This window comes from Columba livia, chromosome 4 (genome assembly GCF_036013475.1).
Source record: "Columba livia isolate bColLiv1 breed racing homer chromosome 4, bColLiv1.pat.W.v2, whole genome shotgun sequence".
NCBI lineage: Eukaryota > Metazoa > Chordata > Aves > Columbiformes > Columbidae > Columba > Columba livia.
Genome location: NC_088605.1, coordinates 58775632 through 58792862, shown reverse-complemented (window position 1 = coordinate 58792862; position 17231 = coordinate 58775632). Strand labels below are relative to the sequence as shown.

Genomic DNA, 17231 nt, shown 5'->3' with positions numbered 1-17231 from the left:
TGCACCTTTTCTCACTGTTCTGAACAGTCACGTTCAACTTCAATTTTAAGATGGTTTTAACTCACTGAAATAACCAATATAAACCTCACTCCTCCTTCAAGACAAAACCAAACAGCATGAATACACATACTTTATACAGTATAGTTTTTGAACTGAACTGTTTACAAAATAGGGAAGACATTACGGAATTTCTAATTGTGAAATTAGCATCAAATTCAACAATATACTTCTCTCCAGACATACAAGATAAAAATTATGTTCTAGTAACTATCTATGTGTTTGAGTACAAAGAAAGGTAAACAAAATTTTAGAGCAACTGAGACTAGATACAGTGATATTAACTCAGTGATATGTGAGAGAAGCTGCATATCACATTAGTAATATTTTGGAATTCAGTCCAAAATGTTTCAATTGAAACAGTCTGCCCTGCTGAGTTACTACCTCAATACAGCCATAGTAGCTTTTTTTCTGAAAAATAATTTATCTTGATGCCATGTCACTGATTGTCTATAAACTTGCCAGACATGGGTTTCCAGGTTCTGTATTCCAAAGGTGCTCCCACACATTCTTCAGTCCTCACAATATTTGTCCCACTGTACAAGTACCTGGTACAACTGCATTAAAACCTGGGTTCCCCCACGCCCCCTTTTTGTCAGGACCTATTAGCCACATAACTGAATTTCTCCAACTCAATTTTGTTAAATAATCATCAAGGCAAGGACTGGACATCTAAATACACCTCTTCCCACCATCTGCCCAAAGAATCCCTGAAAACACGTGTCATTGCGTAGGCCACTATATCCCCTCCGCCACCCCCTGTCAGACTGCAGAGGAACTGAAAATCCATTTTCCCACAAAAGACAACTGTTAGGAGTGGGTCTAACAAGTGGTCTGATGGCCAGGAATGTGGTTAATTACCCTGTGGTCAGGATGAACTCTTGAAAAGGTACTTGTCCTCCTTCTTGAAAGTTTATGGAGCATATCGGTTTTGTGTTGGTACATGAACATCCGTACTCTGACAGAGCTGCCATAGCAGACACCAATCTGAAGAAGTTAGGGTCACATTCTTCAAATATACATAGAATCTGAAAAAGGTCCTGACAAATTTATTTAGGCAGCTTTACAAGTGCCTAAATAGGTAGAGGGAGACTAAAAGTACTCCAATGAGCTAATAAATTGAAAATTGGATGCCTAACCTGGTTAGAAGCTGTACAAGAGCCCACTGGTGTCTTTAGATATATAAATATCTCCAATATAAATATCTTCATAAATCCAGCCTATAATCCTTAACATTATAATCAGCTACAGTGAAAGTTCTAATATAGAGACCAAAAAAAAAAAAAGGAAAAAATTAAAACATTTAAAAGCTCATGTTTGGTTCCCTAAAAACGCCTTAGTCAAACCAGTACTATTCCCTATGTTTCAGGTATTTTTCCAGTACAGCATATAAGATATTATTTCCTCAGTGACTGCTATAGGAAATGAGTAGCAACAGTCTTAGGAAGATTAGTTGTATTCTTGGTCTGTTAGAGGAATAACTTGTCATATCGGGACTGATGTGATATATCTATGCTAAGACAGAAAAAGCAATAGATAAATTGACATGAAACACAGCCTGTCACAAATTACATAAAGCTACCTCTGAAAGTGATGACAAATTTTAAAGCAATCAGCTCTCTCAGTCTTTGCACCTCCTGAATAAACAAAAAATATTCAATGAAATCCAAGCCAAAAAGTTCTCTTTTGTTCCATGGTCCTCTCTTGTTACATCACAAACTATTAAAGCCACTTAAAATAAACTGTTATTTTTTAAAGAACTTTCAGAAATCTAAAAATTAGCGAGTAGACCAAAGCTGATTAAATTCCTCATGTGAAGCTTTTATTATAGCTCCTCTGTGAAGTCTTCAGAGCTGCTGCATCTGCACTGGCAGGTTCCTGCCATGCTGGTTGCCCCAGCACAAGCTGCATGTGTCAAACAGGGCTCCTACACCACCAGAAGGTGCTGGGGAGGCCACGGCAAATCAGGTTTGACTCACTATTGAACTAACTCTTTACATCTCGGGAACTGCAAGACAGGAACTTCAACAACAAACAACATAAGCATATCAAAAGTTCACAGGGAATTTAACAATTTCCATGAAGATCGGTAAAGCATCCATCCTTCCTTTTTCTCCTTGCTTTTTTCAACAAATCCCCTTTCAGTTCCAGATAAGGACAGGATGCTGATTTACATATCCTGTTATTACTGAAAATACTGGATTCAAATATTATTTCTGCCATAATTAACTTCTCACATACATTTACAGTACAGAAAATTTTCATTAACAATCAAATTTCAAAGTTAAGTTACAACCAGAGTTCAATTCAAACTCTATAAAAATATTAACAGCTCTGGGAGAAGGAAACACAGCTTATACTGATGTACCAATATCTTTTTCCATCATAAAAGCTATTGTAATTAATATGTTTATTTAAGGTTGGCAAGAGAATTCAGTTAAAGAAAATGTCATTGCTCAGTGTGGAAATATTTTCCTTCAATATATCCTTGCTCATCATGAGGATTTACTCTCTAAACAGAAGTTCAGTTGTTCCCTGTGTTCAAGCAGCTACCTATACCTGCCTGTGAAAAGCCTTCCAGTACCTTCAGCAAGATATGACTTCAGCACTTACCTTCAAGCAGTGCGGTGTTGTCATCTCTTAGTCAAACAGTTTATAACTCCAGAGCTGAGCACATATAAATGAGGAAAGGCTGAGGGAGCTGGGGCTCTTTAGCTTGGAGAAGAGGAGACTGAGGGGGGACCTCATTAATGTTTACAGATATATAAAGGGTGAGTGCACGAGTTTGGAGCCAGGCTCTTCTCAGTGACAACCAAGAGTAGGAGAAGGGGTAATGGGTTCAAACTGGAACACAGGAGGTTCCACTTAAATTTGAGAAGAAACTACTCAGTGAGGGTAACAGAACACTGGAACAGGCTGCCCAGGGAGGCTGTGGAGTCTCCTACTCTGGAGAAATTCAAAACCTGCCTGGACACCTTCCTGTGTAACCTCATCTGGGTGTTCCTGCTCTGACAGGGGGATTGGACTAGATGATCTTTTGAGGTCCCTTCCAATCCCTGACATTCTGTGATTCTGTGAACTTATTTTTAAGCATCCCCTCTCTCCCACCCCTCAGTTGAAACTACATTCACAAATTACAAGGTCTGTTTCCCTGGCACAGTGCTGCCATGAACATGGACCTTCCGCTGGAGGTCTGACGGACAGGATACCAAAGACAATGTCTGTTTGCAAAATACTTCTGAGAGTTTTCCTAAAAACAGCAAGCATTGCACAGAAATCTAACTTTTATATGTGTACAGACGTGGCTAGGTCTCTCTGACAGAAATTGTAATGGACCTACCTGGTTTCCACAGCATTAGCACAACAACCCATATTACAGACAGGCTTGGCCAAACTCTAAAGCTGTCTGAACAGATCAAGCATGAAGAGAAGAGCACTGTGGCCTTTTCTTCACATACCCCCACACTCAATTTCTGTGTAGCACAGAGACTCTGAGCCTGAGTTAGAGCTTGGCTGTTAGAAGCAAGGTGGGCAGGAGCTGAAGGGCCTTGCAGATCATGGATTCAGCACCCTCTGGTTTACTCCAAAGGCATTTCATTTTCTTCCAGTGTACGCATTACATATAGGGGTTTATGAAAAAGTGAGTACAAAAAGCTTGCTTTCAAGAGGCATGCAGAGACTGCACACTTGGCAAAACTTTGCAGTGGCACTACACACAAGATACAATGTCATAAGAACAACCACCATTACAGATAACTAACATTTGGGTATATTTTCAACATTCAAATAATTACCTGCAGCCACAAGGCTTTTACTTTAAAAACAGGAGGGTTATGCATGTGGATTTCTTCAGACTAACAGGGCAGTCACTGCCCTTTCCTCCACAAATGTTTTCCAGTCAATAAATTGCTGCAAGTTTATATTCATTATCAAAATATTCTGAATACTTTCACAGGACCCCAGAAGAGACAAGTGGGAGCACTCAGTAAGTGCTGCAAACAACTCCGTGTTTGAACTAATACCACCAGAGAAATACAGCATTCACATGTTGCCTCCATTTTCAGATACAGACATTAGAAGAGAGGATTGATTGAGAGAACTGGAAAAATTCCAACTCGCAATCTGAAGGTAACCAAATGTACCAATAAAAGCCCTACTTCTTTAGTTTTCTTCTCTAAAAATGGAAAGGCTAAGGAGAGACAGTTAATATAATTAGTGGCTACAAGGACCATATATAGATTTAGAAACAGAAAAAAAATAAATAATAGAAACAGCTCATACAGTAGCCTATATTTCAGCTTTTTTTTTTTCTGTAAACATCCTGAAGAGTCTACACCTTTAAAAGCAACACCTTTTCTAAAACACTGCTTGACTGTAAATGCATGTATACAAGTTCCTCCTGTATGCACAACAACTGTTCTATTAACATATAGATGACCTTCAATGCTACTCAGAATTTCAGCACAGACAGTTATAATTTTCCTTTGGATTTTGTTACTATCTACTCTAAAAGCAACATACAAAAAAAGTCTGAACACTAAATAGCACACACTACTCATTTAGACCAGGGAGACAAACTCTACAATTTTCACCCAGCTTACAAAATAAACTATTTAAATGCAGTCTTCTCAAGTGAACTGAAAACTGGGAGAAGGAGGAAGAGATCAAAAAGGAACAACTTAATCCCTTTCCTAAAAAATGTATTAAAATACTTCATGTAAATACATGCACCTTTCAGAATTTCAGCCTCCTCTCTTGCAAATGCTGTTATTGCCCAGATACAAACCTATATTCTAGGCTGCAAACAAGACCCCACCCTCAGATTCCCTGTCAGCCCAAGCTCCAAAAATTGTGCCATATGGAAATTTTGACTCACCCAGTCAGCTAGACCTGGCAGGTTTAAATTAACATCAGGCCAGGGAACTTACTAGAAACAGTCCCTTTTTTCGTAAAAGCACCTCCCAACTTAACCAAACAAAAACCAAACCACTGCAAGAGAAATCAAAGGTACAAGGTGAACATTCCTGGGACTTTTCTGTCAAACACATAAAGACTGTTTTGTCTAATATCACCTTTTAAAACAGGTTTCATTTCATGGAATAAAATAAACTAACTTTAGAAATTTGAGCTAAAAACCGTATGTCCCCCAAAAGCACTGCAGGTGAGGCAGTATTACAGGTGAATGGTCTTACAGCACTAAGCACAGCTAATTTGGAAGAAAGTGTTTTCTCTAGAAACAGCTTGATTGAAGAGTTTCAGAAACACTAAGAAAACAGCACGGTCCATCTCAGGCATACAAAACAGGCTACACAACTAACAGAAAAATCAAACTGTGAATCTGGAAAAAATAAACCAGCAGGAGGACCGGGGAAACACACCAAAACCAAGGCAAATAATAGTTTGCTTTTGTAAACTAAATGATGTCCCTTCACCTTGTTACTGTGTCTCTAACTTCTTCAATAGATAGCTCATGGGTTTGAGGGGACAATACTTAGAGTAGATGCTAAGAATGGTAGTATCCCATTCCTATGGAGTTCAATGGAGTCAATGGGCTTTTTGTCTTCTTCGTACTGAATGTACTGCTGATTGTTATGTTTCATATGTCTAAAAACAGACATGAACACTATAAGCCCTCTGGTCCTTCCTAGAAGAGCCTGTTCTTGGGGCCAATGAGCTCCTATCTGAGGAACACTGTAAGAAATAAGCAAAAGAAAGGTATCCACCACTGCCCTACTTGAAAAGATCCCCATACTAGTGCTAACTCTAAATCAGCACAGATTTATCCATCAGGGGAGGATTGCCAACCAGGTCAGGGTTGTCTTAATGGACAATGAGACTCCAGACACAAGTCTCACACAGTCTTGTACATAGACAGAAGTCTTTCAGAATGCTTCACAACAGAACAGGGTATATGTACTTATACATTAATTTATATTGCAAGGACAGTCTTTCTTCTGTCATACGCAACCCTGAAAGCCATTTGGGTACAGTTAAATATTCAGAAGCCTCCTTGTCACAGGGGTGATGTTATTTCAGAACAGGGTAGCAATAATTGGGCAGTAACTGTCTAGAGCTTCCACATTCAGAGATAATTTCTTGAGCGAGAGCCTTGCAATTACTTCTTTTTGAAAAGCTGCCAAGTTATTCCCCAGGAACAGAGGCAATGAGAATCTATAGCTATAACAAATCAAGGACCTCCATGCTCCATTTCACTAAGGCAGCTGTGTGTCAAAATCCAAGCCTTCCGAGCATCTTGAAGACATACTGACTGCTGCCTTCTACAGGAAATAAATCACATTTATCCCACACGACACAGATTTTCTGTCAGGAAGCAGACAATCACGTCTGAAGTAATCTCAGCAGAGAAATGGCCCTCCCCCAACCCAAACTTCTGAATCTGCAGTTTAAGACAAAATGGATCCATACAGCTGCTCAGGGTGCAGATGCTGTTGCAATCAAATGAATAAACTTTTATATCTCAGTGCAGCCAGAAAAAAAGATCAGTACTGTTGATGGCTTCTAGCACTCCCAGTAAAACTTCTGAAGGGTAAAGTAAGGAACATACAACAGAGGAGGTCCAATGCTGTTTCTGGTCCTCTTCCCAGATTTTGGTGCAAGTATTACACACAAACTTGCTCAACAGTAACACCTGCATAATTTTATGTTAATAGATCCAGAGATAAGGCAGTACCCTCTGCTCTCACTTCTACTCCACAGAGATCCAGAGGTTATCTTTTCATCACCTAATAACAATTGAGTGACAAATGCTGTGCAACCAAAACACTGAGCAATGTAGAAAACCACATATAACAGTGAGACACACAAAGACTTCAGCCTCCACCAGAAATGATTGTACATAGCAAGTCAGCTCAATGTAATACACACATCCTCAAAGACCTGTTGTCGTATCTCACAAGAAAACATCCGCTAGAATTGGTACAAACATACTACTCTTTGGTGTGTTTGACAACATGCCCGCTTATAATCTTGTAGACAAAATGCATTTCTCTAATTTGTCCTCAGTGAAAGTCCTCTAAATTTCACATGAAGGTCGCACAAGTGTAAGTTTTACAGTCAAAACTGATAGAACAGTCTTTGCTAATTGATATCTGTGATTTTGCTCTAAACTAAGTTACCTTGATAGCTCCATGAACGATTACAACAGTTATCAATACTGTGCCGTATAGAAATGTGCTGAAACCTGCAGAGGAAGCTGGGGAAGAAAAACAAAACTAGCGGAAGGAACTATAACACTATGGTCACACACCCTCTAAAATTCAAATAAATTACAAAGCTATAGTGTTCCCTACTTTGAATGGAAGGGAAAATACATAAATAAATAAATATATACACACAGCGAGACTGTATATATGACAAAGAATTTCAGGACAGTAAGACTGTAAGAATAAACATCAACAGCTGTGTGATACTATAAAAATCTTCAGCTATGTTTGCTTTAAAAATATCAGGACTTTGATGAAAAGAACTCTGGGAGAGAAAAAAAAAAAAAGAAATCTACCAAATTCTCAACACACCAGAATGCTGGGGGAAATATACATATATATAATCATAGCTAATGTCACTGTGCCAGTGATTTCTTGGTAATGATCCATGATTTCATCAAAAAGTATTAACAACATATCTAGGGTGAAGGAAGTGAGTTCACTCCTCAGCGAAAGGAAACCTGTCCCATAAACCAGAGAGTGCCGTAACACTACGAAGAAGCCGATGCTCTATTCAAGATGGTAACTGCTTTGTACACTGAAATATTGAGTTCAGTTGTTGATGTTTATGATGTTCATTGACATATATGCACTGTTGAGATTTTTCAAGAGCTTCCCCCACCTTCTCAATTTGGGTAAGACAGACACTATAAAAGAACCCAAAGCATGAAATTTTGACCATGCTACAGACTAAATTTGTCCTTCCTTTTCCTAGCTCTGCAGCCATCACTATGCAAGCTGCACACACTTTCTCAAAAACTGCATGTCAGAAAGCAGGGGTTTTTTCTTCCCTTTTCAATCACACAAACTGTGGTGAAAAGGGCAAAACAAAGAACAGATCAAACCAAAATCCTCATTTCTGGCATGAAGAAAGCCAAGCATGGAGAATTCCAGCAATATGGGATTTTTTTTCTGTAATATACTGAATAACTATTACATAAGGAGGCTATGATTACTGTAAAATTCAATGATACATGCATTTCTAATGGCATTGGAATTCCTAAATGATTACACACACCCTTCATGTCTATTACTCAAATATTTTAAATACAGCATAATACAAAACATTTAACTAGTTTACTTGGAGCAATTTACTATACTAACGAAAACTCAAAGATGATGAAGCCTCATGTTAATGTCCAATGTATATGATTCTTACTAGATTTTTAAATAGAATTATTTACTCAGCTTTCCTTCATAGGTACAAAATTTCAAATGCAAACATCTAATGGTACAAGCATATCCATACCTGTAATGAACACTTCTGTGAGACATGGTAGATGGAGAAAAGTCTGTTTTAATAGATTGAATTTGTTCTGGTTTCAATTCCCCAGAATACACACCCCTTAAAACTTTTAAAGAAAAATCTGTTTCCGAACTGTTTTTAACTACCTGCTTTCAAAGCATGAAAGCAAGAGCAGACTTACCACTCTTTCATTTACATTTCTTTTCATCCTTTCAATCCTTATTGCATCTAAATGTTATGCAGAAATATTTTTTCACTGTATCTGCCATTTGACAAATATTTTAAGTGCCTTGCTATGAAGGGAGATGGTTAGGAACATGAGAACAGATACATTTGATTTTCAAGATGCTAAAAAGTTAAGATAACAAATATTATAAAAATATAAATAATTTCAGGAAGGCACTGAATTATTTCCATTAGTAGTGAACTGGGCTTTGAGAGAAATGGAAATTCCTTAGTGCAGATTAAGAGGCAAAAGCTATACTATAAACACTGATTTATTTTTTTTTTCTTCCTCCCCTCAATATTTAACACAGTTTCTACAGTTAATTCAATTCCATTAACGTACAATCCTGGCTAGAAGTAAAGGAGAAGGCATGAACATTTTTTCCTGCAGTATAAAGACAATTACTTGTAATAGAAAGAGTATTCTATAGCTGTATTTTACAAAAGCATAGAAAACATGAAAAAATAGACAGGAGCTCACAGTTGTGATTTTTTTTAAGGAGTTCAATGTATCCACTTAAAGTTAGAAGTGATTCTATGTTAACAAGAGAGACATCCATTTTATAGGTAAAGAAGGTACTAAAAATTAGTCCAATAGGCAAAAATGGGCCTTTCCATACCAGAAAAACACATAATAATTTTTCTGCTTTTTTTTTTTCACCTGCAGGAAGTGCCCCTCGTTTATAAACCACACATCAACTATAGGTAAACATGCCAACTGTTGTATGTATCACGGTTCTAAGTAGCTGCAGCTAATGGCAAACACCTCACTAGTTTCTTGAATGTCAGTTCCCCCTTCGCAGATTTTAGAGTTTGTGCTGTTGTGATTGGATTAACCTGACAAAAAAGGGAAATCACCAACAAGAACAGACAAATCTTGTCCTTTGAGTCATTCAAACGTTCCCACGTTGCTGCATTTAGTACAAGGAAATCCTTCATGCTTGCAGAGTGCCTGGGCTGCCCGCAGGGCCTGTAGTATCCAGGCTGCTGGGAGAGCCAGTTACCATTCTGGGGAACACCAGTCACCCCTCCCAGGGCTTTGCCCAGGGGATGCCCAGGTCCAAAGCACTGGGAAGGAAAGCAGATCAACCATTGGAAGGGACAAAAGCACATTCCTTAATCTGAGCTCATTATTTTGACAGTTAGGTGGCTCCACACTGACTACAGAAACATTGTGCCACGCTTTCCTTTCTCTTATTCACCGTGGTGTGCATATTTCAGAGGAAAACATCCTGGCTTTCTATACTAGGCATGCACCCCTTGAAACCAAAAAGTCATCATCAGAAATGACAGAGCAATGCAAGAATGGCCTTGGATTTGTTTAACTACTCTGATGTTTGCTGTGCTGGTCTAGTGAGGGAGGGAGCAATGAAGTGTATCTATGAATATACATATCCAAAGTACTCCTAGCAGGACAACACATTTCCAAGCTTTCTGGACAGTGCTACAGAGGTTAAAACCATCACACCTATGTGTTGCTGAAATCCTTAGCTGGTTAAAATAAAATCTACAAGAAAATATTATCATTTCTTATTTGGGTCCTTCATTTCTAAGCAATTTCCACAGCATCCCTTTACATTTTAACAGAATACAACTGGTCTCATCACTATGTAGCTTTACAACAGTTTTTCAAAGAGTCAGTTCTTGGAGCAATCCTTTGCCTGATGCAAAGCTTCAGTAGCATTTGATTTGATTAGGTAGAAAAGAAAAAGAAAACGGAAAATTAACAAACAGTAGATTACAACTTTTCTTGAAGATACAGCAATAGGGAGAAGTTTGCCTCAATTAAGAAAAAAAAATAATATAAGGGTAGGAGAAACAACTGGAAGAAAAGAGGGATGCTTTCAAAGAGAGAGATTTTTGCAAAGCTAAATCCTCTCATTGAATTTTCAAGGGCTGGGAGCAAATGGGCTACAAATGGACTTTAAGTTAAACACACCTGTAAATTTCCTGGTCTTGACACTTATCCTCAATTCTCCTATGGATTCACTAAGATATATGAAACCTTCTTATACCCTCAGCCACTTCAAAGAAAGATTTTATTTCAATCTAAACCCAAATGAAAGTCAGCAGTTAGAATTTTCCTTTACATATCGAGACTTTTAAAATATACTGAGAAAGACTGACAACACCACCTCAGGTGCCTTCCACATGCACATGCGCAGGAGAATAAAAAACATTTCCTCCCACCCCGGTATCTTTAATAATGGCATTTAGTACAAATACATAGTTTGACACAAAAGGAAAAACTTAATCTATCATCAAGTATATATCAGTGAAAAAAATTACATTATTTGTAAAAGAAACATGACTGACTAAAGATTTATTGTAAGTATTTCTGCATGTAGGACCACGGTACTATATAGTCCTGCTCTTTTAAGAAGAATGTGATAATAAAAGTTTCTAATTTAAGGCAATATTTCTCTACAAATCCTGCAGACATGACAGTGAACAGAACTGAGACAATTAAGAAAAGCAAAGAAAATGAAGTGCTTTTTCTTTAAAGAAAGTAGAGCACTTGCACGCTGCTTCAAGTTTTAAAGAAAAAGAAAAAAGGTCCAGTAGTTCTAGTGTTCACAAGAGTGGAAGACTAAGAGCACCCTGGTACAGCCATAGTGTGGGCAGGTGGGAGCAAGCTTCCATGTTTAACTCTGCTAAAGCATTTCACATGCTGCTCTGCAGTTTTCCTAACCTTCAAGTCACCGACCTCTTCAAGCAGAGATGGCAAACACCCCACCAAACTGTGTGGTGGTCTCATGATACAGATCCATGCTCACGAGGGAATGCAGAATGCTGTCACTTCGGATTTGGCTTCACAACTGAACCCAAAATGCCTCTTGTGTGACAGACAGTCTTCATTTCCAACTCACTCTGGTGTGGTTTGATTTTAACAAGGATACGTGCAATATCAAGAAACACACAAAGAAAAACCTTGTGCAACGTTTCTTTCATAGTGAGCAAGTTTAATAGATGATTCAAACCTCAACAGTTAAAAGACAAGTAGTTTGAAGCCTAATCTAAAATTGTTACTTTATAATGTATGTTCCCATATCTAAAATCCTACTGGTAACCCTACTAGTCCTAGAATTATCAAATTCATCTAATTTTACTCCCAGTGATTACGAGAAAATTTGAGAAATCACAAATGCAAGGCCAGGCTGTAGAATGTGTAATATTTCAATTGCCTTATTTATGCACAGTTTCTCCTTGCTCTGAAGAGGCAGCATCTGCATGGTTGTTCGTATGTGCAATATCACATGTGAATTCTAGTATTTATATCCAAAGGAGATTATATCTACCTGCTGCTATTCAAGAGAAACAGCAAAAGCATCCCTTAAGTCTCTATCTCTAGTTGATATATCAAGTCTTTGTTTTTGAAGCTTCTCCTCAAGCTACCCGGTTTCCGTCTCTACCTAAAGGGAAAAGGAACCACCAAAGGGCTGCTGCAGAGACCAGATACAGAAAGTTGTTTGTGTCTTCTGCTTCCAGCGCTTCTCCACATGTGGATCAAAAGGAGCTGGCCTGACTCACTGAATGTCACACCAGAACATTACAGCACTGTTTACCTCAAGATCTTGTTGCATTAAAACAAATGGAGTCCCATCACACAAGATGCAAACATTTCCAAAACCACCTTACAGATAGTAAAGCCAGTGTAGTAAGAACTTAAGCTATAGGTGTAACTGCATTAAACCAACACAAATCAGATGTAGATGTGGCAACAGAAGAACCAATCTTAGAAAACAAACAAATAAAAGCCTCACTGTAGCTAAATGTTACAGTACTTACCTAAAAATATATCCACATTGCTATCCACAATGAAGTTCAGAACGCTTGCTGCAGGACACAAGGCTATATATTCTAAACAGAGAACAGAAAGACTGCTGCCATCCAAACGAGCCGCTAGGCATTTCTTCCTCTTAATGTAACACAAATACATTTATTTTGTATTTTCTGCAGGTCTGCCACGTGAGAGTTGTACCTGCATGCTTATGGGAAAGGTAAGTATCGCTGTGCAAAAGTGGCACAGAGACAATATTTTAACAGCATATGAACCTCTAATTCTGATTTTCTTGGACAATTACTTAAAGAACAGGTACAGCCCAGCATTAAGACAAAACCCAACTACCAAAAAAATCTTGAAGACAGTGCAACCCCAGCCAGTGAAACATAAATTTGCCCATAACGATATTGGAGGAAAATCTCTGCAATGTAGAAACAGATGTCACTGTATATTTTTCAGAATATGGCACTAACCACTGCTTTTTATGCATGCCTGACAACCCTTTCCATGAAGAAGTTTTTCCTAATATCCAATCTAAACCTCCCTTGGCACAACTTGAGGCCGTTTCCTCTTCTATCACTTGATACTCGGGAGAAGGGACCAACACCCTCCATGCTACAACCTCCTTGCTTCATAAACACACTCTAACTTCTTTATTCCAACTATATCAAAGTAGGAATAGCACTATTAAAAGTTTCTATTTACATGAAAACCAATCACTTTAACTTAGGAAGGCTAGCCAAAAAAAAACCACACAAAACAACAAAACCAGTTTCATTGTATTAAAAACCATCAATTACAGAAAGCCTGATGCAGCCAAGATATAATTATGCTTAACATCAGACAGACATGCATAAAAAGTGAAAAGTGCAGTTAGAACATCCAGTGTGTCAAGCACAGTGAATGTGATAGAAGCAACACAGTACCTCAATATAATTAAACTGCACTTCTTATATAATTTAAGTTAAATGACAGGCAAGAGTAAAGTTAACTATCTGCTTTCTGGTCCAGGAATGCAAGAATTGCAAGGCTATTTCTAAATCTCTTTAAAAAGTGCAGCACAAGTTGCAAGTCAGCAGTGCAAAAAAAAAAATCACAGTCATGTCTCACTGAGGAGCATCCCCTTTCACTTTAGCATTATGAGCTATGAGCACAAACTGAGCAATAGCTATTTATTTTCATATTATAGTAAAAAACAATGTATTTGAAAATGAGATCTAATTCTCTTGTATAGACAAAGACAGATTTAGGGAGAAAAAATGCACTTTACCCTATGATGTACCCACTGCCTTCTCCTCATCTTCTCTACAGTCTTCTATTGGTGGCAGTAAAATCCTGCTGAGCTTCATTAATGCACAGAATTTACTTCCTTTAGTCTCCTTTTAACTACAAAGTAAATAAGTATGCATTTGAATTGCAGTGTGATGAGGGATATTAGCTACTTGGAACTGGTTAACTGAAGTAACTTGTAATATAGCCCTGGTGCTGTAGAAATTACAGTAGCTTTTGGTCAAATTCTGCAAAATATTTTGCAGTCAGATCCAAGGTTTATTCTGCTATCAGTGTGCACTTGTACAAGCTGGTGAGTGGTCTGGAAGCACGGCTGAGAACAGCAGAGCACACCTTGGCTTCCCCCTCCAGCCCCAAGTGGATTCCTTGCCTGTTTGGAGGAACAACGCAGCTATGTGTTGCAGGTGTAACCTGTGGCAGCAGTTTTTGAAGATCAAGAAAGCCAGTTTTATTGTAGCCTTGATAATCAGAACTGTGAAGCCACAGAACTTGGAACAGGCTTAGTGCCAAAGGGACACATCACACTTCTTGAGTCAAGAAGCAAGCACTGATGGCTGTGCGGCTACAGCTATGCTGTTAATGGCATCAAGTCACACCTCATGTAAACCTGACTTTTCTGAATCTATATACACCTTCAGACTCAAAATAGTCACCTGAATTAATAGAAAAGTGTATGGCTTCCAACTACAATAAAGGAAGTCATGACATTAGTTTTATCATCACCGATATTCCAGGACGTAAACAGAAGTCCAAATATTGCCACAAATGAAGTCGTGACCTGGGTGGTTCAGGGTAATTCACACATGCTGCAGTCTACCTTGATTTAAATCTTAGAGCTTATTTCATTTTTTCTTACCTACATGCAGTTCTAAAAAGGCTGAAAATTAAAGAAGTCTAAATAGATGTAAACCAGAGATGGGACTAACACTTTCCCCTACAAAAAGGTACTATAAACTATAGATCTGGAATGTTTTACATAGGAACTACATAGCTGATGTGTACATAGTGTCTCTCTCTCTCTCATGACTGACAAGCTACATTAATGGGATTATCTGGGAGAGACTCTAGTCCTGTACTACAATTGTAAAGAGCACTTTTAAGAAGTTCTTCAAAGTTTGCAAAAACCTATCAAATTACATTAATCCTCCAGGCTAAATCTTTCATATTTATCTTGCCCTGTATAAGAGGCAGTGTAAGTCTGCAACTAGAAGAATAGGAGGACAGAAATAGCCCTATGAAATCACTTAGAGATAGGATATTATTTTCCATCATCTATCAGTCACAAAAAAAAAAAAATTGAACAGAAGGGACAAAGTCAAATTCCTTTCACTCAATTACTGTATCTGTGCACAGGTGACAACTCTATTGAATAAACAGCAGATCCCATTTTAAGCCCCCATAGTCTACACAAAAACCCCAAATTAAAACATATATATTTTAAAAATGTGCGTACAAGTCTCTTCTCCAGGTATTCTTAAACAAAAAAAAAAAAAAAAAAAAAAAACATGAAGTCTATAAATCAAAAGAAATCCAGGTTATTTGTCTAAAATATTCCACACATTCCCATTAAAGAACACAGTGAGGAGAGAGAGTTCTAATCTGTTTGTTCACAAAGGTCCAAAATTAAAACAAATATATCCATTATTTTCTACCTTAAAAAAAAAAGTAGTCCTCTGAACCTACAACTTAACTTTTGTAAGCAGTTCAAAGACAGTCTCAAGTTGTAAATTATGCCTTTAATTTCCTTCTTACGGATAATGAACGCATATACAGTCATGACATGAGCTTGTATGGTCTTTAATCATATTGGGGGCCAATTATAGACACATAAAGAACAATTCAGTAATCAAATAAAGGTGTCAAGAGACATTTTGGATGCTCAAGAGAAAACTATCAGCTGGACTCCAGATGCCACAGAAGAAAAACATACATCTTCCACAGGCCCTATGATATCTCCTAGCTCTGTAAGGCTGTCTTAGATCACCTATGGCACTTAAAGAGACACTCAAGTTCTATATTTGGCAGTTAAATCACTCAAATAGTCCCACTGACCTCCATATATCCTGTGGAGTGAGTAACTGTTTCTCAGCATAAGAGGACGACAGTGTAACCAGAAATGCACCACACTGGAACCCAACATGATTCACCCTTAGCAGTGCCACAATGATTTTGGACCCTTACAAATCAATAACAGCAGCCACAGGAGAGCTGCAGATATCACCATGCAAGATACTAAAATAAAATATGATTATCTCATACATCAGGTTACAGGCTTTATTCTCATCCTGGTTTGGGCATAAGTATTAATAAAACATTTTCAGAAACATATCTCTAAAATACTGTTTATAGTGGGTGTTATCTCAATCTATTTCATACGTTCTGTGGTTTCAAAAAGCACACAAGAGTTATCTTCTATTTGCCAAGAATACCTGAGCTGATTCATGTAACCAATTAAATAATAGCAAAGCGTCCATCTTAAGTGCATGGTTTTCTTTCTCTATTCTCTAATACGGTAACAAAAAATAAAGTACATTTTAGATATAAGAGAAGAGCAAAACCTATTCTACACAAATCTATTTACCCAGTTTGCAGACTTGCTAAAGATAGCCAAAGAACAACATGGCAAAAAACTTAAATCTCAATAAGATCTATGCAAGCAACAAAAACAAAGCACTTACTGTGTCTTGCGATTTATCTTTGACATCGTAGACTGTCAGTTTTATTTTAGTCTCCTCATAGATGGGGTATTCCGGTGGGAATGTCACACCAGTCAAAAACAGTGGATCTCTTGTACCCTGTGTAATGTGAGTAAACATTCGGTAAGGTAACAGCTGTGCAATGTGTAGTACAGGCCATTATGGATGTACAAAAACTGTGGGCTCTTTAAAATAAGTCAGCTTTCTACAGCAGAGAGATACTAACAGCTAAGTATTATCTAGTCTGTAAAAAATCTGGACAACATTAAAATTTTCTCAGGAAAGTTTTCAAAAAGCTTTATGGAAAGTTTTTTTAACTGGAAAATATATTAATTACTTCTGAAGTAGAGCCTAGCAACATGCCTTTCAAGAGTTCAGCCAGCAGGTATCAGTATCTGGAACACAACCTGTAATAAACAATCCCTTTCTTTCTCCCATGACACTTTCTGAAAGTACTTCAGTTTCATATTAATTTAAATGGAAAAAAAAAAAAGATAACTTGAACACACAAAAAAGTTACAATAAAACATCTATAGAAATGCCATAGAAACTCCCTGTATTATGTTAAGGTTACTAATTTCCAGGGACAGGATTACAATGCCCTTCTGTAAGCAGCACTAGAGTAAAATAACATTCCTATGATCTGTAACATTATGATTATGTTTAAAAGCTGTCACAGAAGCAACTCTATTATAGCTTCAGATATATAA

General features: G+C 37.7%; 1 protein-coding gene across 10 annotated transcripts in view; it reads right to left on the bottom strand.

The window, feature by feature from the left end:
* Window positions 1–17231, bottom strand: part of INPP4B (inositol polyphosphate-4-phosphatase type II B) — a 310584-nt gene that overhangs the window by 148543 nt on the left and 144810 nt on the right. For 9 of the 10 annotated variants that reach the window (XM_065061987.1, XM_065061989.1, XM_065061993.1 and 6 more), the window contains one exon: window positions 16504–16620. In XM_065061987.1, the coding sequence (XP_064918059.1) occupies window positions 16504–16620 (117 nt within the window). Of the gene's footprint in view, window positions 1–12540; window positions 12560–16503; window positions 16621–17231 lie in introns of those variants that run through there. The other variant, XM_065061995.1, reaches the window with a different exon arrangement.